The sequence below is a fragment of the Sceloporus occidentalis genome, unplaced genomic scaffold (assembly GCF_023333645.1).
Source record: "Sceloporus occidentalis isolate IW3139 unplaced genomic scaffold, rSceOcc1.0.p SCAF_6, whole genome shotgun sequence".
NCBI classification, from domain to species: Eukaryota; Metazoa; Chordata; class Lepidosauria; order Squamata; family Phrynosomatidae; genus Sceloporus; species Sceloporus occidentalis.
The window spans coordinates 51655994-51682601 of NW_028316986.1; the positions used below are offsets into that span (position 1 = coordinate 51655994).

General features: G+C 43.8%; 1 protein-coding gene across 2 annotated transcripts in view; it reads left to right on the top strand.

The window, feature by feature from the left end:
- The first annotated feature begins 955 nt into the window (after positions 1-955).
- MDGA1 (MAM domain containing glycosylphosphatidylinositol anchor 1) overlaps positions 956-26608 on the top strand; it is a 387001-nt gene continuing 361348 nt past the window's right edge. For both annotated transcript variants that reach the window (XM_089529603.1, XM_089529604.1), the window contains exon 1: positions 956-1090. In XM_089529603.1, coding sequence (XP_089385729.1) covers positions 1024-1090 — 67 coding nt within the window. In that variant the 5' untranslated portion in view covers positions 956-1023. The remainder of the gene's footprint in view (positions 1091-26608) is intronic.

A 26608-nucleotide genomic window follows, 5' to 3' on the forward strand; every position in this document is an offset into this window, starting at 1 on the left:
AAAAGAAACCCCTGGAGGCCCCTTTCGGAGCCAAGGCGATCCCCTTCCCTGGAAAGCAGCGACAGGAGCAAGAGGGAAGCGCAGGAACTTTGCCCGGGATTGCCTTCGCCGCTGGATCGCTGCTTCTTTTCCCTCCTCCTCCTCCTCCTCCTCCTCCTCGGCTTTCCGATTTGGGGGCTCCGGGTCTTTTTTCTCTTCTCTTCTTTCTTTTTTCTCCGTATGTGAGGCTCCGCTTGTTTGTTTTCTTCTCGGAGGGAGAGGGAGAAAGAAGGAGCCTGGGAAAGAAGGAGGGGGGTGAAGGAGGAGAGAAAGAAGGAAGGAAAGGAGGAGGAAGGAAGGAAGGAAGGGAAGAAGGAGGAGAGAAGGAGGAAGGGAAGAAGGAAGGAAAAGAAAGAAGGAAGGAAAGAAAGAAAGAAAGAAGGAAGGGAAGAAGGAGGAGAGAAGGAAGGAAGGAAGGGAAGAAGGAGGAGGGAAAGAACGAAGGAGGAGGAGAGAAGGAAGGAAGGAAGAGGGAAAGAAGGAGGAGGAGGGGGGAAGGGAGGGAAAGGAGCCAGCAGACCCCCTTCTCTCCTCCACCTTCCCCTTGCTTTCCCTCCTCCCCATCCTTCCTCGCCTGCCATCGCTGCTCCCCATTTGGGGAGGGAGGCTGCCCCCCCCTCTTTTCTCTGATCCTCCGTGTTTTGGACGCGGGCGCGCTGTGTGTGTGAATCCAAGCTCCCGAGGACGGACCCGGGCCAGACTGGACTAACTGGGGTTGAAAGGCACCAAACTCTCCATCCAACTCTCCATCCATCCATCGGTCCATCCTCTGGATCTGCTCCTTGGCCGGGGGACCGTTTGGGATTCAGCTTCTTCTGCCTCGGATCCGCCACCCGGCCACCGCCGCCGCCGCCGCCTGCTGAGGCTTCCTGGGCTTCTTCCCTTTTCCTGCTGGATTTGGCTTCTCTCTCTCTCTGTCTCTCTCTGTCTCTCTCTGTCTCTGGGTGCTCCGCCTCGGGCGGCGATGAAGGTCTGGCCTTGAAGATGGAGGCTCTCTGGCTGCTCTTCCTCTCTCTGGTCCCGGCGGGCGCCAGGGGACAAGGCGTCTATGGTAAGAGCAGCAGGCCCTTGGGGGCGGGAAGAAGACCCCTTTGTCAGGGGCGCTGGGGGTTTCCCTCTGAGCTACAAAATATTGGGGTTTTAAAGCCACAGGCGGATCAAAGTTTCTTATTTATTTTTAAAAGGAAAAAAAAGCACTTGCGGCGGGAGAAAGTCGGGGATGCTGGGTGCATCCGTACTTTGGAGGTAACTCGTTTTGAGACCGCTTTAACTGCCCTGGCTCCAGGCGAGGGCATTCTGGGGGTTGTCGTTTGTTGTGGCACCAGAGGCAGGGCAGTTAAAGAGGTCTCAAAACGGGTTACTTCCAAAGTGCGGACGCAGCCTTGAAAAGCAAATGGAACCCTATAACCGCCCCTCCGACCTCTTCTTTTCATGCATTGCTTGTCGGTTGTACAAAACACTCTGTAACACCCCTCAAACCGGCTTTTCTCGGTGGGGAAGCAGATCCAATTGTTGTTTATTTGTTGCTCCGGTCGTGTGTGTGTTCCTAAGGAAGGAGAATGGGGGGCTTTCGTCTCAGTGGGACTCCAAGATGCCCCACCAAGATCCCTTCTGGACTTAGGAATGCCAATTTCTGGGGAAAGGGGAGAGATGTTTGCCATTTCTGAGAGGCTTTCCGCCCTTCAGTCCTTCTGCCTCTTCCTCCTCTTTTCCTCAAACCCTCCTCAGTTTCTGGCGTTGCTTTTGGCCCCTTCCCGCCACTTCTTTTACTGGGAATGAGGTGGACTTGTTGGTCCTCATCGCCTTGGAAGAAATCGTGCTGTTTTTTCCCCTCTCTTTTTCTCAGTGGTATTGTGGTTTGAGGGTTGAGACCTGAGTTCGAATCCTCCACTCAGCCACGGGTGGGCAAAGCCACGCTCTCTCAGCCTCAGAGGATGGCCATGGCCAAAAACAACAACAACAAAACCCACTCTGAAGAAGCTTGCCAAGATAGAAAACCCCATGATAGGTTCGGCTTAAGTAGAACCACAGACTCAGGGAAGTAGGGTGGCCATAAGTCGGTAAGGAATTGGAGGCACACAACTACAACCGGGTCCGACATTAAAAATAAAAACACCCCCCCCCTTCAAAAAATGGTTGAGCCTGACATGTCTGAACGGCCCCTTTTCGGCTCCCTTTCTCCTGTCCCACACTTTTGGCACGCAAACTAAGAGAGAGAGAGAGAGAGAGAGAGAGACATAGTGGTTTGAGTCTTGAAGTAGGACTCTGGAGACCAGGGTTCGAGTCCCGGCCCGGCCATGCAAACCCACTGGGCGACCTTGGGCGAGTCACACTCTCTCAGCCTCAGGGCAAACGCCCCCCCGAAGGAACTTGCCAAGAAAAGCTCAGGAATAGGGTCGGCTAAAGTCAGAAGCCACTTGGCGGCACTCAGCAGCAACCACAAGTCGCCTTGAGTCCCTGAGGCGGCGTATAAATAAACATAACAACAACAACAACCAGGGTACGTTTGTTTCACCTCAGGACAGACAATTCAGGCAACAGACGCTGAGCCCGCATCCTTTTGGTGCTGCCTTCATCTTGGTGCTCAGGCATCCTCTTGTGTGTGTGTGTGGTGTGTTGTGTGCCTCCAAGTCCTTTCCGACTCATGGCGAGCCTCTCCTGGGGTTTTCTCGGCAAGACTGCTTCGGAGGAGGTTTGCCATCGCCTTCCCCCTGAGGCTGAGAGGCCAGCAACCGTGAGTGGAACAAGGACTCCTCCAAGCGAGGCGGCACTGATGGAAGGGAAGGGAAACCTGGGACAGGGTCTCCCTAAGTCGGGAACGACTGGAAGGCACACAACCCACACGCAAGATGCTCCCCCAGCCCTGGCCCAGCCGTCCTCCGGCTCCTGAGATTTTAAAATGAAGCGGGAGTGGAGGAAGCGCTGCCAAAAGTGGCGCCGCGCATGCCTCCGCTGTTGCCATTGGGAGCATCGCTCTGGCTCTCGCTCTCTCCCAGGGTCTAGAAACCACAAAGCCCTATCATGAGGAGCGCCTTAGGGAGCTGGGGATGTTTAGCCTGGAGAAGAGAAGGTTAAGAGGTGATATGAGAGCCCTGTTTAAATATTTGAAGAGATGTCATATTGAGGAGGGAGCAAGCTTGTTTTCTGCTGCTCCAGAGACTAGGACCCGGAGCAATGGATGCAAGCTGCAGGAGAAGAGATTACACCTCAACATTGGGAGGAACACAGTCCCTCAACGGAGAGTGGTGGAGTACCCTTCTTGGAGGTCTTTAAGCAGAGGCTGGATGGCCATCTGTCAGGGATGCTTTGATTGAGAGTTCCTGCAGGGCAGAATGGGGTTGGACTGGATGGCCCCTGTGGTCTCTTCCAACTCTGTGATTCTATTATACTCTCTCAGCCTCAGAGGATGGCCGTGGCTACTCCCCTCTAAAGATACTTGCCGAGAAAGCCATGCCAGGGGCCATAAATCAGAAAGGATTTGGGGGCACACAACAACAAGAAAAGCCAGGACTGACATGAAGGCACACAGCAGCTGCAACAAGGGGATGAGGGAGTGTCTTGGGGCCCCGTTTGGTGGGAGGATGTTGTGAGAGAGGTCTGTCTCCAGAGCCTGGAAAACTGAGGGATGCTTTGGAAACAAGCACAGGAACCCGCCCGGGGCTCACAATGGGAAAGAAACAACACAAATATACTTATCTTGGGTAACCTTTGGGAAAACCCAAAGAAGTCATGGAAGAGGGTTTACCCACTAGAGAGCATGAAGCAGGCGCCTGTGCAAATGCTCCCCATCCCCTCCTAGGATAGAAACTAGTGTTTTAAAACCATTTTTAGATTTTTTTAAAAAAAAACAGTATTTAAGAAATGAAAGTTTTCCTGGACTTGATGTGCTCTCTCTCTCTCTCTCTCTCTCTCTCTCTGTGTATGTGTGTGTGTGTGTGTGGTGTGCCTCCAAGTCCTTTACACTTATGGAAGTAATGACCGTAAGGCAAATCTATCATGGGGGTTTCTTGGCAAGTTTCTTCAGAGGCTATTTGCCATTTCCATCCTTTGAGGATGAGTTAGGTTGGATCCACAGTAGAGAATTAACCTGGTTTGGCACCACTTTAACTTGTCTGGCTCCAGGCTATGGAATTCTGGGAGTTGGAGAATTCCATAGCCTTGAGCCAGACAAGTTAAAGCGGTGCCAAACCAGGTTAATTCTCTAGTGTGGATGAACCCAAGATCACCCAGTGAGTTTTCCATGGCTGGGTGAGGATTTGACCCTTGCTCTTCAGACTCATAGCCCAATGCTCAAACCACTACACCACACTGGCCTGCATACCGTTTTTTGTGCATTGCTCTTCAGTCAGTTGTCCAAACATGGCTCCCCCACCCATGATAAATAGTGCTTTGGGCAAGAAACACTTTTAACGCACAAACACAGACACCAGTTTTGCAGGTACCTGCATGGTTTATAGTATCTGTAGTGCTTCTGGTGGTTAGTGATTGTACCTCAAAAGAAAGCCCTGTTCAGCTCTTTACCTAGATTACAACTGCCATCAAAGCTGGAAACAGAAAAAGAATAAAACTAGTAGGTAGAAATCATTTTCTGCTAGAGGTTCATCTTTAGGGAAACCATGCCCTGTGAGGAGCAACTTCAGGACCTGGGTATGTTTAGTCTGGAGAAGAGAAGGTTAAGGAGTGATATGATTGCCCTGTTTAAGTGTTTGAAGGGGTGTTCCATTGAGGATGGAGCAAGCTTGTTTTCTGGTGATCCAGAGAATAGGACCCAGAACAATGGATTCCACCTCAACATTAGGAGGGACTTTCTGGAGTTTATCACACGGGAGGAATTTCTCTTAATTTCAAACGAAAAGAAAGTGGGGCCAGAACGCATTCATGTGAATTCAAATTGCATTCGAACTGACTTGCCATTGCCCCAAAATAGCTTGCCATTGCCCAAAATTGCATGTGATCACCTCTCATGCAATAACGTGAAACCCCATGATTGCGTGCGGACTGACTTCCCATTGTCGGAAATTGTGTGTGGTATTCTATCACACAATAACGTGAAACCCCATGATTGCGTTCGGATTGCCATTGGATCATACTTCCAGTTTCCCTTGTCTGATAATGTCCTCTGACAGTAGGAGCTGTTTGACAGTGGCATCTCCTTCCTTGGAGGTCTTTAAACAGAGGCTAGATGGCCATCTGTCAGGGTGCTTTGATTGTGAGTTCTTGCATGGCAGGGGGTTGGACTTGAGGTCTTTTCCTTGGGGTTTCTTCCTAGAGGTCTCTTCCAATTCTGTGATTCTATGATTCTATTCAAACAGTTTGTAGGTAGACCTTTTTAAGGGGGAATGAAAGATGCTGACTATTTCTCTCTGTGTATGTGTGTGTGTATGTACCTTCAAGTTGCCTGGCGAAAACCATGGTGTTTTCTTAGGCAAGGAAAATTCTGAGGTCATTTTGTCAGTTCCTTCCTCTCAAAATAGCCTACAGCACCTGGTATTCATTGGTGATCTCCCATCCAAGGACTAACCAGGGCTGACGCTGCTTAGCTTTCAAGATCAGATAGGATCTGGTGTCTTTAGGGTTTTTTTGTTCTACCTCACTGGAGAAGCAATAAATACCGAGCCACCAGTTTTGATGCTGCTTTCATCTTAACAACCCTGTACTGCCTTACAAATAGAGAAGTTGGGGCAACAGATTTCTAGTGAGTTAAACGAGCTACAAACAAGGCAGCATTTAACTTTTTCTTTTCTTTTAAAGATCCATGTAAATTTCACCAGTGCTGAGTTTAGTTCACTTTTGTTTTCCCTAAAGCTGAAGCCTTTGTAGGTCACTTCAGAATACATTTTTTTAAAAAAGGGAATTGATTCTCCTCTGTTTGGGCTGGAATTTTTAAAGCTGAGTTCATTTTCTGTTTTACTTTATGAAAACCATCTTTTAATGGATGCCCTTTTGTTTTTACTCCCCCCCCACCCTCCACACACACACTTTCTTTCATTTGTCTGTCAAGAAAGTGGGAGAAAGTGTGAGGGATTTAAAGTCTGGAGGGAAATTAGAAGAAGCACCCAAGAGCAGTGAGATGGGATGCGTAATGTCTTTGTGGCATGAGAAACAATGTGTGTGCAGGTTTTTCCATCCCCATGGGTATTTTATATGCTCCCAGGCAAACTTTTTTACTTTTAATTAGCCTGACTGCTGCAGTCCAAGCAGAACTAGTGGAGAGTTTGTTTTCAAAGGCATCTTCAGACCCTTGTAAGATTGTCAATCTTCTTAACCCCCTGGCTCCTTTTAATCCTTAGACTCTGGTGCTTACTTCTTTCTTCCCCTTTTTTCCTGTTCATTGATTCTTTCTTTCTTTCTAAACTCTAGATGTTTAGACTAACATCCTGATGGTTTTCAGAGGGAAAGATAGGAAAGGGCAGTGTAGAAAAACAATAAATAGAAAACAAGGCACTCTTTAAAGTGCGCACAGTATGCAATTCCCTATTTAATCTGGAGGGGTTTTTGTTTGTTTCTGCAGTTGTACAAACAAAATATATCTGTCTTTCCTTCTCTCTCTCTCTCTCTCTCTCTGTCAACCATCTACTGAGAGAATAACAGGTAATAACAGAGAATACAGAATTGCTTTTCTGTGTCTGGTTCAGATATGGGCACACTGCAAACTTCCTAAGTGCTGCATTTGTCAGTCCTTTCCATTCCCAAAGCAAGCACCAGTCAGAGCTGTTTGTTTAAAATGGTGGAACAGGAGTTATTAATGGCTTTTGCCATGCTTACCAAAGCATTTACAGTTGCAAGGCAATTTAAATCCAGGTTAGAGATTTCCCTCCAGCCCTGATTCCTTCTTTTCTTTTACCCCAAATGTAGCCCCAAGCTATATATAGTAGGAGTATTTCATGTTCTGAATCTTTGTCTCTTGCTGTGCTTAATGTGGAAATGTTGGGAATTCAAATGTTGCATCTCGGCCCACTCTCCCCCCCCCCTTTTTTCTTTTCTTTTGAATATTAGAGTAGCAAGGAAGGGAGGCAGCAGGAGGGAGGAAATCGCACGCGCGCGCGCGCACACACACACACACACACACTGGTATCGGGGTTATAAATACATTTTACTAGTCTAAATCTAGTGAGATTAAATCAGATTAAACTAGATGACATGCCCTTTTAAATAATAACTCATGGACATTCATAAAAGGCCTCTGCTTTGGTTTATGGAGATGGATGAAATAAATAAAACATGTGTTAAAAGGAAACACTTGGACTAGACTCATATTAATTGGGAGTCAATGTGCTTCTATCTTGCCTGCTACTTGAAAAGGCTTGTTACACAAATTGGTGTTTGATATGATGACTGAGCAGTGTCTGAGTCCCAATAATCTTCCCTTCCTGCATTATCTGATTCCATCTATTCTGCCCTGTTTACTGAAAGCCATGCTTATACTGGCCGCAGTAAATCCTGTCCTCCCTGCACACACCCAGCTGTCAAAAGAAGCTGTGTAGCATTAAAAAGTGAAGTCTTACTGGACTCCTGGTGATCCCCTTGCCTTCTCTGCTCATGTTCACATGGTACATATAAAGTGGGTCACATTTTGCCTTAACAAACCTCCCAAGCTTTAACAAAACTCCTACTCTTTCATCACCGTAGGCTGGTTTACACTTTGCAGAAGCCAATTAATATTGTTCCATGAGAAGTAGTAGATGTGACCATTTTAGACATGACTATTTGCCACAAGAAAACAATCATGCTGGAATAGAAAAAAAGTGCTACCAAGCACAGAGCAGACTGCTCTGCATGAATGACTTGTGCTTTCATGTCATTAGGGAGGGTCCTAAGTACTCTGAAGGCACCAGATTCTGTCTAATCTTGGAAGCAACACAGGGTTGGCCCTGATTAGTACTTGGACAGGAGACCACCAATGAATACCAACTGCTGTAGCCTATATTTTGGAGGAAGGAGCTGGCAAAATGACCTCTGAGTTTTGCTTGCCTAAGAAAGCCCTATGAAATTCATGGAGTTACTGTAAGCCACACACACACACACACACACACACACACACACACTGTTAGGGAGACTGAGGCCCTGTGCAGAAGGGCCTTAAAGGCTGGCTTGGGGGTATAGATTCTACATGACGCATGCCCCGGCTCTGCCCCCCAGGGCAGTGTGACACCCTGCACGATGCACAGTATCACAGCACTACTCTGCATGATGCAGTACCAAAGAAGCACTGTAAAGCCATGGCACTGCAGCTATCATGCCCTTTCCAGGGCCCAAAAAGAAGCCACTTCTTACAGCTCCTTTTCGTGTGCCCTGGAAAGGCCAAATCGAGGCCATGGGTGAAGTTGCTGTGGCCCAGATCTGGCTGTAAAAGGGGCAGCTGGAGGCCGCCTCTTCAGGGCTGTCTGCACAGCCCTTTAGATCATTGATTTTGGAACAACAATATTAGGTGGCTGATTTTGGGTGCCAACAACCCCCAGCATCATCTCATCACCATCTTCACCTTTATTTGTATCTTGCCCTTCTCCCAGATGGAGCTTCAAGGCAACTTACAAATTAAAACAACTATATAGTTAAAAACATCCATTAAGTAAACATTAAAGCAGAATGCAACAATTAACAGCAGTAAAAGAATTTCAAAACATTCATATAAAAATGTTACTAAACAGTTAAAACAGTACAGTTTAAAACAAAGTAGCACCCTTTTTAAAGCCCTTTCTTCAAAAAGCTTCAGTGAGACTGTGAGACTAAACAGTAACTGACTGCCAATGATGGAAGGTCAGCAAGGAGGGGGGCACTCTAGCCTCCTTAGGGAAGGAGTTCCTGAGCTTAGGTCCAATCTTGCTTACCCACCAACCAAACCTGTGAATGTGGTGAGGCTGACATTAAGGCCTCTCTGGAAGATCTCAGGTTCCAGACAGGCTCATATGTGGTGATATGATAACTTAGAACTAAGCCAGATTGGGCTTTATGGGTCATGGCCAGTGCTGAAAATGTGCCTGGAAACAAACCAGCAGCCAGTTTATATTGTGCCATTGCAAAATTGTCACCCAGGAAACCATATCACTTGGGCTGGTCCTGGTGGTGGCTCTAACAAATACATTGATCTAGATAGAGAACCTGGAGAAAAGAGGAAAATTAGTAAATTGTGGCCTTCCTTGTTTGCAAACCAGGTAGAAAATGCCCTTATTTTTCTACCACAACTTCTGTTAAGAAATCAGGATGGATGAGAATTCAGGAATGTCTTCAATGAATGGGATTTGCTAGTGCTGGTAGTTCTACAGCTCAGAGGTTGAGCACATGCTTTGCATGTAGAACATCTCACTTTCAATCCCTGTTAACTTCAGGTAGGGCTTAGAAAGCCTTGTGTCTGGAACCCTGGAGAGCCACTACTCATCTGTGTCAACAATACTGGGCTAGATTGACCGGTGATCTGACTGTATAAGGCAGCTCCTTGTGTTCTTCCTGTCTCTTCCCAAGGAAGTAGTGGCAGATTAGAAACAGAACTTGGTGAGGCACTTTGGAGTGAAAGACCATGGGGGAAGGCCTTGTATATGCTGCTTCAGGTTGTACCCGTACTGCAGAATTAATCCAGGTTGACACCACTTTAACTGCCATGGCTCAATGCTAAGGAATCTGTGGATTTTTAGTTTTGTGATATATTTAGCCTTCTCTGTCAGAGAGCTCTGTTGCCACAACAATTTACAATTCCTAGCATTCCATAGCATTGAGGCATGGCAGTTAAAGTGGTGTCAAACTGGATTAATTTTGCAGTGTGGATGCATCCTTAGACATTTATTAGATTTTTATAGCCTGATAATTCCAAAATATGGTAGTGCTGTGGGAACAGATGAAAGAACAGATGGTTGCCAACCTGAATTTCTCCTTGTAGTGTTGGTACTCTTATGAGGGGTGTTTATTGTTCCCTTGCTATAAGCTTTTTTTTCATGTGAATGCAACTGAAGTTTGTGATTCCAAGAATATGTTTATATAAAAGACTCATAGATATCAGCTAAGGTACATATTGTCTTAAAGAAAGCATTTAGTACAAACTGTCACAGCTGTGAATGAAAAATGAATTGAAGGTGGATGGAAAGGTGATGGAGATACTGGGAGAAGGGAATCATTGTCTTTTCTTGCTGGAATCGTTGGCTGCAGCCATATTTTTCTCTCTCAATTATTTCAAAGTATTTATGTGCATGGAGAAAGAAGCAGGGATTTTCTTTTCTTTCCTATTACTGATTTTAAAGCCCACCTTATGGAGTCCTAAATCTTTTGAGAGCAGGCTTTTTGAAGCTTTGTCTTGAGCTGTGTATTCTGGGCTGCTGCTTTGTTTACTCGAGAAACAGGATTTAACAAGCCTTGATAGGAGTGTTTTATTGCTAACATGGAGCACCTGACAGCCCAACTTTCTCCACTCACGCTGGGGAAAAGGCTGTGAGCTGGCAGCCTTCCCTCCTGCCCCCACCCCATCATTGTCTGCTGCTTGCCGAAAACAAATCAACACCTTCAAGGAACATTCCATTGTGGAAGATGGAAGGTGAAGTGAAGAGCTTCAGAAAAGCTCATAGGCTGGGAAAATATCTATCCTGTTCAGTCAGATAGAAATCTTACTGGGGATATCTCCATCATTGGAGGCATAGGAAAAATAGACAGTGAAAGGAGCAATTATTCTCCTACTACCAAACAAGAGAAGTAAAAAAAATTAAAAAAATGTTATCAGGCTGACTGAATGATTTCCAAGTTTCTAAAAGTATGGGGGCAACTCATATTTCTGTAGCCGACAATTGTGGAATGATCTGACGGTATCTTAGGTCTGTTTCTTGCTATGTAGTTATAGTGCTACAATGTCACTTTAGCTGCCATGGTTCCATCTGAGGTCCTGTCTGCATGGGCCACTCTGAGATCAGAATGAGGGGCACAGACATGTAATGAGGCCTTATTCTAACCTCAGAGCAAGTGACTCGCCATGGCTGCTCATGTGCCAGGCAGCACAGGACAGACATACAAACACATGTGCAAACAACTGCCCCAAGAAGCCCCCAAGTAACAGGGCGAGTTTGAGGCAGCTCTGGGGCCAGGATACTCTGGGCTGCTCCCAGAGTATCTTGACCTGTGCAAACCACACTTCAGATTTGCAGTTTAGTAAGGGTTTTGTTTTTGTTTTGAGACTGCTTAGGGAGCTCTAGTACCTCACCAAATGACCAACCCTAGGATTCCATAGGATGTTGCCATGCCAGTTAAAATTGTATCCTTGTGTTATACAGGTTTATCTCAGTTAACAGTGGAGGTATGTTCCTAGGTGTTGCTTCTACCAGAGACAAAAAGTAACATGGAAAAAGTAGGGATAGGTTCCTACACCGCAAAAAAGAAGAGAACTTCAACATACTTCAGTAAACCTTCTTTTTCAAAACTAACAATATGCATATATGAAATGATATAACAAGATCAGCTAAGCAGATTTTCTACTTTTTCAACCTTCTGGAGATTATTTGTGGGCTACAGTACATTCAAAAAACACCCAAGGATGAATATTCTTTCATCAGCCTCCACTGTTCTTATGGTTTGTATTTTGACGGCCAAACATATAGATCTATACTTCTTTTTAAACATGCTGGGGGTAGTGGGTAGGGTTGCCATAAGTCAAGACCTCCAAACTGGGACAAATGTAGGACAACATTTTCAAATGTAGGACACATTTTTTTAAAATGGAGGACACGCGAAAAAAAACCTTTGAAAATGGGCCTCCTCCTCTTCCTCCTCCTCCTCCTCTTCTTCCTCCTCCTCCTCTTCTTCCTCCTCTTCCTCCTCCTCCTCCTTCTCCTCACCATGCGCCAAGAAAGGGCGCTTTTCCCTCCCCCTGGCTGGCCCAGAGTCTCACTCCTTCTCCTCCGAGGCTCCACCTCCCTCTTGAGGCTGGCCAATAGCAGGCTGGGGCTGGAAACAGCCCCGCCGCCGCCCTTCTGCCATTGGCCAACCAGCTTGAAGGGGACGAGCGTTCCTTATATGGCCCCGCGTGCGCGCGCGCGCAAACAGAGCAAACGCGAGCTGGCGCCGGCCACAGCCCCGCGGAAGTGCTGCGGGTGGTGCAGCCGTGCAAAGGAGGAGAAGGAGGAGGAGGAGGAGGAGGTAGTTGGGTCATGTGCTGCGCACATGTGCCAAAAAAAGAGGAGGAGGAAGAGGGCAGGCTGCGCAGCCGCGTGGCCGCGCAAAAAAGGTGGAGGAGGTGGGTGGCCGCTGCGGGAGCGTGTGGAATTGGAGGAGGAGGATGAGGAGCACCGCCCGGCCTGCAGCGAAGACAAAATCCGGACCCCAACCCGTGAATTGGCAGAACCGGACCGGGATCGGGCCAGTTCCGCCAAAACCGGGACAGTCCTGCCTGCCGGCAGGTTATGACAACCCTAATAGTGTGGCTTCCTTTTTCTCTCTGTTTTACATTGCTACAGTAAGACTGGCAAGGGTACACCTTTTCCAGCATTGTTTACTTCAGACAGGCTGCTGCAGCCTGATGCCACAAGTCTGTATTTCTCCATTTCCATTTACCATGCTCCCAATGCTGATATTGCTAGGAAACTTCCAACTAGAAAGAAGATGAGGAGGAAAAGAGGAAGCTGTTTTGCTGTCAAAAGACTTTGTAAAAAGGAACTTCACTGCTAGGCTGCATCTACACTGCAGAATTAATGCAGTTTGTTACTGTTTTAACTGACATGGCTCAGTGCTATAGAATTCTGGGATCTGTAGTTCTGTGAGATATTTAGCCTTCTCTCACAGAGACCTCTGGTGCCACAACAAATTACAAATCCCAGGACTCCATAGGATGGTGCCATGACATAAGCTTTCTTGTCACTTCCTACATGTGGAGACAGTTCCCAGTGTTGTGTGACAGACAAATAAGGATGTTAAAATATTTGGGGAAGCACTGTCTTGTCTTAAGACAGTGACCCTCTGAATGGAGAGTTTGATTGGCAAGAGTGAAGGAGGAGAGAGATCTAGCACACCCCTCTCCAATCCTGTTCTCACATGCAGAGCTAATATGCAAGGAGAATACCTGAGTACAGCTTATATTTGCAGACATTAGTAGGTGAGTAAACACATAACTGCATGCTGTGAAAGCCTCTCTTGATTCCATGTAACAAGCTGATGATAAAGGAAAAAAGAGCAGAGCAGGCAATCCCCCTCCCCCCCCCCCCCATGGAAGTTGACAGCCCTACTCTAACTGGAGAGAACTCTTGTAGCTTAAAAGCACAGTATAGTTTATTAAACTATGAAAAAGAACAGAAAGTGCATGCTGTTCCTACATCTGTGAACATCTGGTAAACTGACCTAGCAGCACATCTGACTCTTTTCCCATCATCAATATGTTGTTGTGTGCCTTAAAGTTATTTCCAACTTATGACAAACCTGAAGTGACCCTATAATGAGTTTTCTTGGCAAGGTTTGTACAGAAAGGGTTTGCCTTTGCCTTCCTCTGAAGTTGAGAGAGTATGATTTACCTAAGGTCACCCAGTGGGTTGCCAGGGCTGTTCCTCATCCATACACACTGTCAAATATATGAACTACCAGTTATAGAGCAGATTTAAAATCCGTGTTCTGTACATTGCTTACCATTTTGTTCAAGGATGGAGAATGTGTGGCCTTTTTGTTGTTATTGGACTTTAGTCCACAAGATCCTTTATCATTATCTTAGCATGCTAGTACTGATGGGAGTTGAAATTTGACAACATCTGAAAGGTTGCACATTTCCCATTTGTGGTTTAGTCTGTATCTCTGACTGACATGCCTTTCTTTTAAGTTGCCTCCACATTCATTTTAATTGAAATATACTTTTAAAAAAAATTAACTCTGATAAACTTCATGGCTAGGTTTTGGAATCTAGTTAGTAGTCAAATAAATAGAATATTCCTTGTGGTAATAGATAACTTTTATTTTCCTGTGCTCAGTCAGCCTTCCTTGTCTGTTTGATATTGCCTATGCATCTTCTCTGGATGCCATCCTTATCGTACAGCAGGAAAAGCTCTATGTGAGCTTCAGCACTGCATAAATGTATAATTTTCCCCAAGATCTTTTCTACTCTTTTTATCAGATTTTCATTTTCTGCGAACCAAACATGCCTAGCATCAAAACATGGATTTAACTTTTGTAGTATTCCTGTGAATTACTTGTGCTACCTGTTTGTTTTTGTACAGTCAAATGGCCCCTGACCTTTGCACAACCTGAACCCAGCATTACGATAGAAGAAATTCACTCCAAACAACCCTGAAACACCCCACAGAGCCATCTTAATATGCATACCCTAAAAACTGACATTATCCACCTGACAGGTTGTTTGCAACTTACTGGTAGAAGTCAAAATATTTCACTAGAGGTGTCATCAGAAACCACTATCTTATGCTAATTTCTGTGGGAACATGAAGACAGATGTTGAATAATTTGACATGAGAAATGTAGCTTAGACAATTATCACCATGTCAGGGTTTTTGTCAGATTTTTGAGAAAATGCATATTTCAGACAACTTGAAAAGACAGTGAGTGAGGGTGTGTTGACTATGTGTGTGTGTGAGGGAATGAAAGAAAAAGTAGGAGCTGGGGGAAAGGCTACCAAAGTACTAGCATTTGGATTTACGTAGTTTGAACAATTCATTATGCAACTCAACCCCACCCCCAAACTAATCTTATACATAACTTCTCAATATGGAATTAAGTTTGCTTAGACAATAGGAGATTGCTGAAGCATTGCCATGGTTGCTTCAGGATTGTTATCTTGAGCCAACAAATCTAGCTGGCACTGTAGGATGCCCTTCAGCGTCTCACCGATGACCTCCTGCATAGTTTCAATTGTCTCTCCGATCACTGTGCACATTCACTGAGTAGTTGTCTGCTCTACTTGCGTGCCTAATATTAATGTTCATGCTAATGTTTACATGATTGTTTATCCTGAGATAAATGCAAAGACAAGAGCACATAATTATTCAGAGGCTGTTGATCTCTCTTTTTAGTCTTTAATGCACTGGTTGGCTGTATAAACAAATAGGAGACTGAGGCCTGTTCAGGAGCTGTTTTTTCCCCAAAAATATCCATTTCTGCAAAGGGGCCCCTAAGAAGCAGTTTGTTGTATAGCAGATGAGAACAGAAGTTTGATAGGTCAGTAATGATAACCTTGCAGAATAGCCTTCCCCATCCTAATACTCTTCAAATATGTTGAATTTCAGCTCTGATCATCCCCAACCAGCTTCCACAGAATGTGCCAGAATCGCCCATTTTCTTCATCAGACCCAGGCTTGTAAACTACAATTCACACCCAGGTCCTGATGACAAATATATAAGAAATGATTGTGCCTCCTTTATTCTCAGAATTACATGATTCTTCTCAGCCATATTCTTCTTCCTCCTCCTCCTCCTCCTCCTCCTCCTCCTCCTCACATTTAAACAAGTGCAATTGAGCTTAATGCTAGCAATTACAGTGTATTACCAGGGTTTCTTACATAGCACTGCAACAGGTAGAATAAGTAATGAATAATGGTTGATTCCCTGAAGACTACTGTGAACAAGGCTGGTTTTTCTCAGTGGCCATTTTTTCACCTTCAGATAAAATGAATGGGTGTTTTGGATGTCAGGATGAACAAAGGTTTATTTGGGCAGAAATTAGTGTAGTCTTCTGCCCCCCCCCCCCCCTTGTCTGTCCTCCTCTTACATATTTGTAAGGAGGAGCTCAGAAGCTTTTGCTCCTGGTTTTGATTAAACCAGGCAAAATTGTCGCTAATCTTAAACTGTGGTCTATGAAACTAAGAAACAAGTCCATAATACAGATTAATGATAGTTTAGGGTAGAGACGTAATACCAAACAATGGCTAATCCTACAAATCATCTCACAATGATACAAGAAGAAGAAAGAAGGAATAGAGAGAAGAAGAGGTATGTAAGGCCTATATCTGCCATGGTAAACCTATAGTTTGTCATGACTTCTGAATATATCTGCTAGTATTACGCTTTCTTGACACTGTTTTGTAGCAGTCTTAAACCCAGCCATAAATCTGAAATGGGTTCACTGCACCCACTGACATGGGAGCTGCCTGCTGACACTGCTTGAACTGCCTAAAAGTCTTCTGATAGAGATCCTAACTTGTAAGCAAAGTTGTCAGTCATGGGTCAAGAGGACAAGTCCTCTTATCTATTGAACTGTTTATAGAACAGAAAGTGGAGGGTAGAAATAAATGGTTAGTTCTTGCAAAGAACGTGAGCAATATCTCTATATTGGGGCTTGTGCTTTTTACTTTCTTCACAAATGCCTGGAAATTAGGAGTGAGCAGTGAAATGGCCATATTTACTGGTGACATAGAATGATTTAGGGTTACCAGAGTGAAAACTGAAAAGTGTGCATGTGTCTTTCATGATTGTGCAGAAGGATGAATTTATAAGGGTTGCTTCTTACTGGGTTGCATAACAAGTGGCACTGGTTAAAATTTTCAGTCTTGCAACCCTAGGTGGCAGTAAGAACAAAACTGGATTGTGAAGAGCTCCAAAAGGGTCTGTACCAACTGGGGAAATGGGTATTAAAATGCCAAATAAGAGTCAACATGTGAAATGTTGTGTGCCTTCAAGTGATTTTCAACTTATGGCGACCCTGAGCTATCATGGAGTTTTCTTGGCAAGAGTTGTTCAGAAGCAGCTTGCCATGGTCTTCTCCTGAGGCTGACAGCATGTGACTTGCCCAAGGTAGTGGGTTTCATGGCTGAGCGAAGAATTCAACCCTGGTCTCCAGAGTTGTAGTCCAACACTCAAACCACTACACCACACTGGCTCTCAAAATGATGTACATTGATGCAATAAATAAATAAAGTACATAAATACATTGAGGCAATAAATAAATACATAAATCTGAACTTCACATAAAATAATGGGGTCTAAGCTGACAGTGACTGACCAGGAAATGGATCTTGGGTCTTTGGTAGATGGAAACACTGCTATTCTGATAAAAATAGTTTCAACATAAAGCTGTGAATTAGTTTGCATATAATATTTAAAATGAGAATTTTTAAAATCAGTGTCAGAGGGTGGACAAAGGGGAGGAGTTGGGTTGGGGTCCCGCCTTTGAAGACGACATGCTGGGGGGCCCTGGTGAAGCCAAAGAAGACGGGGCCAAGTTGGCTGAAGGAGCAACAGCTGGAGCTAGGGCGGAGACTGGGGAGGCAGGGTTGCTGGAGTGTAGAAAAGGGGCGGAGGAGGGGAACCTGGGGAGGAAGGAGGAGCAGAAGTGGGCACCGAGCGTGGAGGGAGACACAGGATACAAGGAGGAAATAGTGGCCCGGGTCCGGGACACCTGGACAGCAGAAGCCAACCGCCTACTGAGGGCGCAGAGAAGGGAGTGGTCGGGGAAGTGACCAGGAGCACCCAGCAGAGGGTTCTTTGCCTCTCGGGTTCCCCCCCTGTCCTTGGACGAATCCAGCGAGCCCTACCAGTCTAGGCCCGTGATTAACCCTGGTCCCCATTTGCTGTGGGATATACAGGGCCGTTGTTGGTCCGCCGAGAGAGGGGCGAAGGGGAGGTCGAGAAGAGTGGCGGGGCCTGAAGCAGAAGACACCCATCCGGGAGTGGAGCCAGACGGCTAGTTCTTGGGATGGTGAAGTAACCAGTTTAAGTTCCTGTTATCACGTGGGTTTGTTGAAAAGTTACATTAAAGAGCACAGAGCATACACCGGCGTCTATGTCTCTTTGTTATGGAACCTCAGCTACCTACCTCAACAGCTGGCGTGGCCAGGGGCCTGGCGACAATCAGATATATATTTTGAAATATTTATAGGCTGTTGGGAATTTTAAAAATTTGCTTAAGAAAAATAAGTCAACTATACATGCTAAATTAGCTCATGCTCTATTTAGGGAATTGGAACTTTGCCCCAACAAAAAAAATTCCAGTTCAAAAATGTCTCAAAATCCACATCACTGCTTAGTTCCTAGACTCTTTTCTCCTTAGTATCACTACCCTGTGTCTGTTAGGAGCCTGTAATGTGAAGGCAATTGAAAGTATCTGGAATTGTCCATTGCTTGTGAGAGGAAAGAACCTGAAATGTTGGTCTAATGCAAAATGGCTGTAATGCTTCTTTTTACATCATGACTAATGGACTGAATGTTATGAATCCTAACCTGTGGCAGTTTGGAACATTGCTTTATATGTGTTTTGCTTAAGTGTTCAACTTAGTTGAAAATTATACATGTAGGAAAACTTCTTTGCTTGTATGCAACGTATATATGGATACTGAATGGTCATTTGATGCTTCAGGCTCAGTTATGGGATGGCAACAGTTTTTCCTGGAACTAAATGGGGGAGTGTATCTCTGTTGGTTTTGCCAGGACTTTTGGCAGCTTTCAATACCATCTATCATGGTATCCTTCTGGTCAGCCCTTCTAGGTTGGGGTTTAGAGGCACTGTTTTACAGTAGCTGTATTTGCCCTGGAGTAGGTTTGCCATAAGTCAGGACCTCCAAACCGGGACAAATGTAGGACAAATGCAGGACAACATTTTCAAATGTAGGACACATTTTTTTAAATGGAGGACACGCGGAAAAAATTGATGTGAAAATGCCTCCTAAGCAATCATCACAACATCTTCCATGTGCTTAAGCAGATACATGTGACATTGTACCTGTGAACACAGAGCTTAGAAAAGTGACTTTTTTGGACTGTATGTACATGTATAGGTATTGCCACTATTGTTATACTGTTTTTAATTGTTCTGTAGTTATATGGATTTTATTGTTTAATTTTGTATTGAAGGGGTGGGGGTTGGGGGATGTTTTTCTTGTCATTATTTTCTGTATTTGTTTTAATTCTTGCTGTTACCCACCTCAATCCTCAAAAGGGAGAGGTGGGATACAAATATATATTTTATTTATTTGTTTGTTTGTTTATTTATTTATTTATTACTTATTTGTGTTCATAGAATACTCACAGGAACTGTTGTCAAGGTTTGTGCTTATCTACAACGTCTTGAAGGGAAGCATGGAGATCTGGCTATAGCTATTTATTTTGGTAGCCCTGTGGCATCTGGGCTCCCTTTCATTAAGAAGACCTTGCATGATTATAACTGGCTTCCTCTTCAAGCCTCCCAATGTGTAGAGAAGTTGGTGGTGGAGCCAGGCAAGTAGTTGTAACTTAGTGTGGGTTTAATTATGTGGTACCACCAGTCTTTTCACATTACGATGTGGCATGGACAAAAATAGTGTATGAAGGGGGCTTATGCATTCCCACCCTTAAGCAATCATAGTTCAGTGGCAGAACACATTTAGTAAGGTCCTGGGATTTTGAGTAAAAAAGACTAGACTGATCTGTGTAAAAGTATAAAATTCTGTCTGTCAGCAAAAGTAGGTACTGTACAGTAATACTGGGCCACTTGAACAATGGTTGGTTGACTTTGCATACTACAGCTTCCAATGGATTTCAGGGAAATCCTTATCCTTTGTTTTCATGCAAGGCAAAACATGGAGATCATGGCATCTCTATTCTAATTATGGTACCTCCAGTTCAAGTTATTAAGAAATCTGTAGGTTGAAGAAGGATTGTAGTATTCAGTACCAAGTGCACTGTGCACTAGTTTCTGAGTAGTATTTGTTTAGACTCTTCAAATCACAGGCTGGTCCTGCTACATCATATTCAGATCCTTATAGCCATTTAAGGTAAGTACACTAATGTTAACCATTACACTCACTAAAGAAAATGTGGTGTGCATGTTGTATGCCTTCAAGTCATGTCTGACTTATGGTGACCTTACAGTGAAGCTATCATGAGGTTTTCTAAGCAAGAGTTGTTCAAAGGAGATTTGCCATTGTCTTCCCTTGATGCTGAGAGCATGTGCCTTGCCCAAGGCCACCCACTGGATTTGATGGCCAAGCTGGGAATCCAACCCTGGCCTCCAGAGTCATAGTCCAGCTCTTAAACCACTATGTCACACCAGCTTCCCCCTAAACAAAATAGACCTGCTTATTTCCCATGCCGAAGTAATTTCAGATTAAAATGGTCTTCCTCCTGTGACTAACAAATGCCCCATTAACTAAGTTCCAGTTCTCCTTGCTCAAGACTGTAAGGGATTTCTCTACTCTACATTCCAGAGCTATGTGGCTTACAGTATGACATCAAAAAGCAGTGTTTGGCTTTTATCATTCTTGTTTCATTTTCTCCTTACCTAGGCTATACCTCCTCCCCATCCCTCTTCTTGACATGGCTCGAGTGATAAATCTGTTTGGAAAACACTCTTCAGTTTAAGTGCAAGACATCACAGCTATATTGCTTTTTCTTTTCTTTCAGTAACAGACATAGGGACCTGCCTACCTCTGGAGGGGATGCCTGTATTTGACATTTGACTATATGGTTTGGTAGTATGTGGCAGAACAATAGGCTGTGTTTTATTGAGGGGATTTTGAAATGTTTACACATGATGGTAGGAATAAAACCATGTTTCTTCTTTTGGATGCTTCTGATCATACTGGAAGTACATGGAATACCCAGCAGTCAGCCACATATCCAGCGGGTTCCTCTATGATTCTGGTCATATTAAATGCTTACTTGTACACACCAAGGCTGGAATAGTATTAGTGCTCTATCATTACATTAACGTGCTGCATATTTACTCAGGTTATATTAGCATTGTTAAAGAAGGACAACGGATTCTTCATGGTTCCAAGCAGCCTGTTTTTCCAATGCCAGCCTTCTGGCAAGAAGTGTGCATCTATGCAAAAAGTGCCCAGGGAAGACTGATTTGCAATGCCAGTCCTGTGGGGCAGATAGTTTTGCAAACCATCTATTCAATATTCACTTTAGACACATACATATATACCTCTCAGAAGGCCAGCACAGAAGAAATAACTTGATAGGAATGAGCAATCACAATCAAAGCATCCCTGACAGATGGCCATCCAAGCTCTGTTTAAAGACCTCCAATGAAGGAGACTCCACCACTCTCCGAGGGAGTGTGTGTACTTAGGCTTACTTAATAAACTATTGGATACAACTACAGCAATGAATAAGAAGTCATTTCCCAATTGAGTGAGCAAACCTCTGCTCTTATAGAGGATCATTAAAAAAAACTGTCTTCCATTGAGGGCTGTGGAATCAGTAAGGCAAACCTTCAATTCTGACTTCTCTATTTTTCTACTGTCCAACTCTGACTATTTGAAACTCTTTCAGAAATAGCAAATGTGTATTATTTAGTAATAACAAACTTACAGTAGTGAATGCTACTGTTAGGTGGATTTGTAATTGTTTGACTGGCCAAACCCAAAAGGTGCTCACTAATAGGTGCCCGTCTTCTTGGAGAGAAGTGTCTAGTGGGGTGACACAGTTCTGTCCTGGGCTCAGTGCTATTCAACATCTTTACCAATGACTTGGAGGATAGCAACAGCAGCTATATTTCCATATCACTTCATACTGAACCAAGCAGTCTCTTAAGTTGTTTACAATGTGTAAGCTAATGGATGGAATAGAGGGCATGCTTATTAAATTTACAGATGACACCAAATGAAGAGGGATAGCTAATATGCCAGAAGGCAGGATCAGAATTCAAAGTGACTTTAACAGATTAGAGAGCTGGGCCAAAACTAGCAAAATGAATTTCAGCAGCGAGAAATGTGAAGTACTACACTTAGGCAGAAATAATGAAATACACAGATATAGGATGGATGACACCTGGCTTGACAACAATACGTTTGAAAGTAATCTAGGAGTCTTAGTAGACTACAAGCTAACTTGAGTTTGCAGTGTGATGCAACAGCTAAAAAAGCCAATGTAATTCTAGCCTGCATCAATAGGAGTATATAGTCTATAGCCTGCATCAATAGAGGTATATAGACCAAGGAAAGTAACAGTATCATTCTATTCTGCTTTGATTAAACTCACCTGGAATAGTGTGTCCAGTTCTGGGCACCACAATTCAAAAGGGATATTGACAAGCTGAAGTGTGTCCAGAGGGAGGTGACCAAAACAGTGAAAAGTCTGGAAAACATGCCATTTAAGGAGCATCCTAGGGAGCTGAGTATGTTTAGCTCGGGGATGAGAAGATTAAGGGGTGACATGATAGCCATGTTTAAATATTTGAAAGGATGCCATACTGAGGATGGAGCAAGCTTGTTTTCTGCTGCTCCGGAGATAAGACACAAAGCAGTGGATTCAAGTTACAGAAAAAGAAATTTCACCTTAATGTTAAGAATAACATCCTGATGGTAAGAGCCTTTTGACAGTAGAATATGCTGTGGTAGTCTCCTCCTTTGGAGATTTTTTTAGAGAGGCTGGATGGCCATCTGTTGGAGTGCTTTGATTGTGTGTTCCTGCATGGTAGAGTGTTGGATGGCCCTTGAGTTCTCTTCCAACTCTACGATTCTGTGGAAATGGTAGCACAAGGCATTTCATCACTACCTTGTGAATAATCAGGCTACTTAGATTGGTAGAACTATATATAATGGGATGTGCTGGCTCAGTGGTTAAGATGCTGACTTTGATGGTTGCAAGGTTGGGAGGTTGAATCCCAAGTGCTGTGTGATGGAGTGAGTTCCTGTAACTAGTCCCAGCTTCTGCCAACCTAGTTTGGAAGCATGTAAAAGTGCAAGTAGTTAAATAGGTACCACTTTGGTGGGAAGGTAACAGCTTTCTGTGCAGTCATGCTGATCACAGAGTTGTCTTTGACAATGTTGGCTCTTCAGCTTAGTAATGGAGATGAGCACTGTCCCCTATAGTTGGACATCACTTGACAACCTTGTCAAAGGGGAAACCTTTTTTTAAAAAAAATATACCATATATGCTCACCTGTAAGTTTGCCTCATGTATATGTCGAGGACAGATTTTGAGGCCAAAATTATGGATTTTGATATGACCCGTGGATATGTCAAGGGTAAAACTCAAGGGCATGTAACATAGGATGTAAAGGATGAAGCAAAAGAAAATGATGCCAATGAACTTACAAAATTCTGCCAGGCATAACTGTTTATTTTCATCCTAAAGGCTGAATGGATGAGAGAGATAGGGTGTTGGTGCTTCTTTTACGTACTTCCAGGATGGACTAAGCCCTGATTGCATTTTTTCCTTCCAAAATAATTCACTTGTGGTTCCCATTCACAAATGAATCGATTCCAAATGGTTAGGTTCCAACCGACCAGATTCGATTTATTGAAAAAGAAGCAGAAAAAAAAGGTAATGGGGATGAGGCCTAAAATTTCTAGACTTATACATGAGTATATACATTTATTAAAATTTCTGAACAAATTAGTTTTCCTAACTCCCTATGAAATTAAATGTGCAATGAACTAGGGATTTAATATACATTTTTTTAATTTGGAGCTGGCTTCTTCTGACTGACTCCACCCCAAATTTCTTCAAACTCCACAACTCTGACTCCAAAGCCCTGCTTCTGTCTCTCATACCACTGTGCCAACACTATGTTCCAGCTGCTAAAGCCCACACTGATGTAGTTCTGCCAGTGTAGGCACTCAACAGAATGTAACCATATATATACACACACACACATACACACACACACACACACACACACACACACACACACAAATAAATACATGTACATATACACACATATGTACACAGTTTTAGTAGAATTTAATTAGAATGTATTCTTAAATAATGATCAAGAGTACATGTTTAATTTTTTGAAAAAAGAAATGTTTTAATTCTCTTTTTTATTGAAGATTCTCAGAGGTTTGTGATTCCTTCAAGTAGAAAATTAGCGCAGTGAAGATATCGTTTTAGTTATTGCACATGTTGTTCTGGAGATAAAATGTCAAAATCACATTTGAAATGAGTTATGAAGGGAATCAATACCTAGAGCGGAGGAGGGAGGAACCCAGGGCAAAAGTCAGAGCTAGTCTAATAATAGTTTAAGTTATGGAAAGAGAGTTTCCGAAGGGGTAATAGGCTGGGATGCTTCATGCAATTTAGGCAGAGCTAGCATTTGGACTCCATCATTTTCAAATGCAGATGGAGGAACCTTACATGATTAGATTTTCTTGAATAAATAATAATACCACCCAATAAGAAAACTAACACAACACCTTCCATATAAGAAAACTACTGTATATACATGTGTATGAGTCAACTTCATATATAAATGAAGGGGCCAACACTATGGATTTTGCTATTGCTATGCTATACGTTGAGAGTAAAACAGGGGTGTTTAACAAATATTTTCCACTCTTTTAAAAAATAGATAAAAGGAACATATTTAGGAAGAGCTAAAAAGAGGCCCGGGTCATTAGAAAAGAGAATATTGCTAGGAAAAGTAGAGGGTAGTAGAAATAGAAGAAGACCACAGGCCAAATAGCTAGATTCAATTCAGGAAGATATGGGAATGAAATTGTAGGACCTAAGCAGAGCATTGGAGGATAGAGGATCTTGAAGATGTCTCATTCACAGGGTTGCCATGAGTCAGTTGACTCCGGAGCAATTAACAACAGCAACAACAAAGAGAGGAAGAGGATCTGTTTATTTGAGGGGTTAAAAATAGTGTGTGTTTGTGTAAATGGCATTTCATATCTTAAAATTTCTACATCTATACACAGTCACATGGGGAAAGGAATATAAATGAGGTAAAAGAATTGTTTGAGATTTGTACTATGACTCTGGAGACCAGGCTCAGCCATGAGAACCCAGTGAGTGATCTTGGACAAGTCACACTCTCTCATTCTCAGAGGATGGCATTGGCAAAGCAAACTTGCTCTGAGTCAACTTGCCAAGAAAACCCCATAATAGGGTTGCCTTAAGGTCACCATATGTCAGAAATGACTTTAAGGCAAAAAACAGCAAACAACAAAAAGAACGAGAATGCAGCCTGAATAAAAGGGCCTAAGAGCAAAGAACCTCTCTTAGGACCCAGTGCGAAGACAATGACAAGGGGCAGAGGCAGGAAACCCCTCTTGGCATGGAAGGAACACCTTGACTCATTTCCTCTCACTTGCCCATACAGAAGGCTGTTTCAGCTGAACATAGGGGAACCCAAAGAGTGATTGTGGCAGCTATTTTTAACAGGGGCATAGTGTATACAGGATGTCCAGATGTCCTAACCACAAAGTAGGACAAGGCACCGTTAAGTGTAGGACATTACCAAATAAAAGGTAAAAACACTCATGTAAATGTAAATCCATGCTTCTTAGTCATACTCAAAATGGAGGATATTTTGGAATTCCTCCTAAACAGAAGGCTGAAATGAATAATGTGTTCTGGAAAAAAGAGGATGTCTGGTCACCCTGAGTGTATAAAGTGCTCTGCAGAGACTGCCAAACCTCACAAAGCTTATACAGTATTCCTCTATTAAAAATGACCACCACAGCCACTCTTCAGGCTCTCCTGTTGCTGCTGAATGCTGCTCCAGTATAAAAGGTAGGTTGGGAGGGAGGGCTGCCCTTCTTTCTCCAGTTCGGACAAGGGAGGGGTAATGGGGTGGGTGTGCTGCTTCCATGCCCTGCCATGCTAAGAGAAGCTTCTGGCTTCTGGCCTCTGTCTCTTGTCACTGCCTTCCCGCTAGGTCTCTATTCTAGCTTTGAGCCATGTATACATTGACCCAGGTTGGTTTGTTTGGGTTTTTTTATTGTCAAAAAATGTCAAATGTCAAAAAATGCCAGAAAGGATTATTCTAATGCAGGCTTCTTCCTAACATTCTAGTTGTCTGTGTGGAAGGAGTGCAGGGGGGCATATTGATGTGTGTGATCACCAGAGCTTAGACTTTCTCTTGCATGGCTGCAATCTGAAACCACTACTTGTTTTATCCAGATGTTGGAATGAATGGACCCATTTCCATTACCCTTTCATATTATATTAATATGGAAGGCTGCCTTGGACTTAGTCAGATCATTGGTCCATTTAGTTGATGCAGACTGGCAGCAGTCACCCAGAGTTTCAGATAGAAGCTTTTCTGATCCTACCTGAAGGTGCCAGGGATTGAATTTGGGATCTTTGCAGATAATGCATGTATTCTACCTTGGCCTACATATCACAAGCATGAGTTTAAGGATAACTTGTACCACTTTAACATTGCTGCAACTTCACAAGGTCGAGTTACACTGTATCCCTAGACTTTGCATAGAAAAGTAGATCTTCTGCTCTATCTGCTGCAGGGACGTAGCTAGGATTTTAGGAAGGGGGGGGGGTCCAGACTAAGTGCCACCATTATAATGGGGCTTGAGTGCGGCGGCGCAGCAGCACACACCATTCATTTTTCTAATGGAAGGGGGGGTCCGGACCCCAAGAACCCCCCCCCCCGGCTACGTCCCTGTCTGCTGCTATTCCAATCTTGCCCTATACTGTCAGTATTTATCGCTTATTTTATTGTGTACCATGGTTTCAGTGTCTGTTTTGTAGTCTACCTCCACAATTCTCTTGAGTTAGCCTGAAATTTGATTGATTAGATTGGATCACTGTTATGTTTTCAAGATGCTTTGCTCTCCACAGGAAGGTGGTACACATGGACAATGGAAGTAGCCTGTGTTGATCCTTCTCTGGCCAGCAGGGGGAGTGTGTGTCCATAGTATTTTCCAGAGGTCAGTTAAAGTGTCTTAATCTCATAAAACCTGTCTCCTCCAATAACCACACTATGTCAGTATGACAT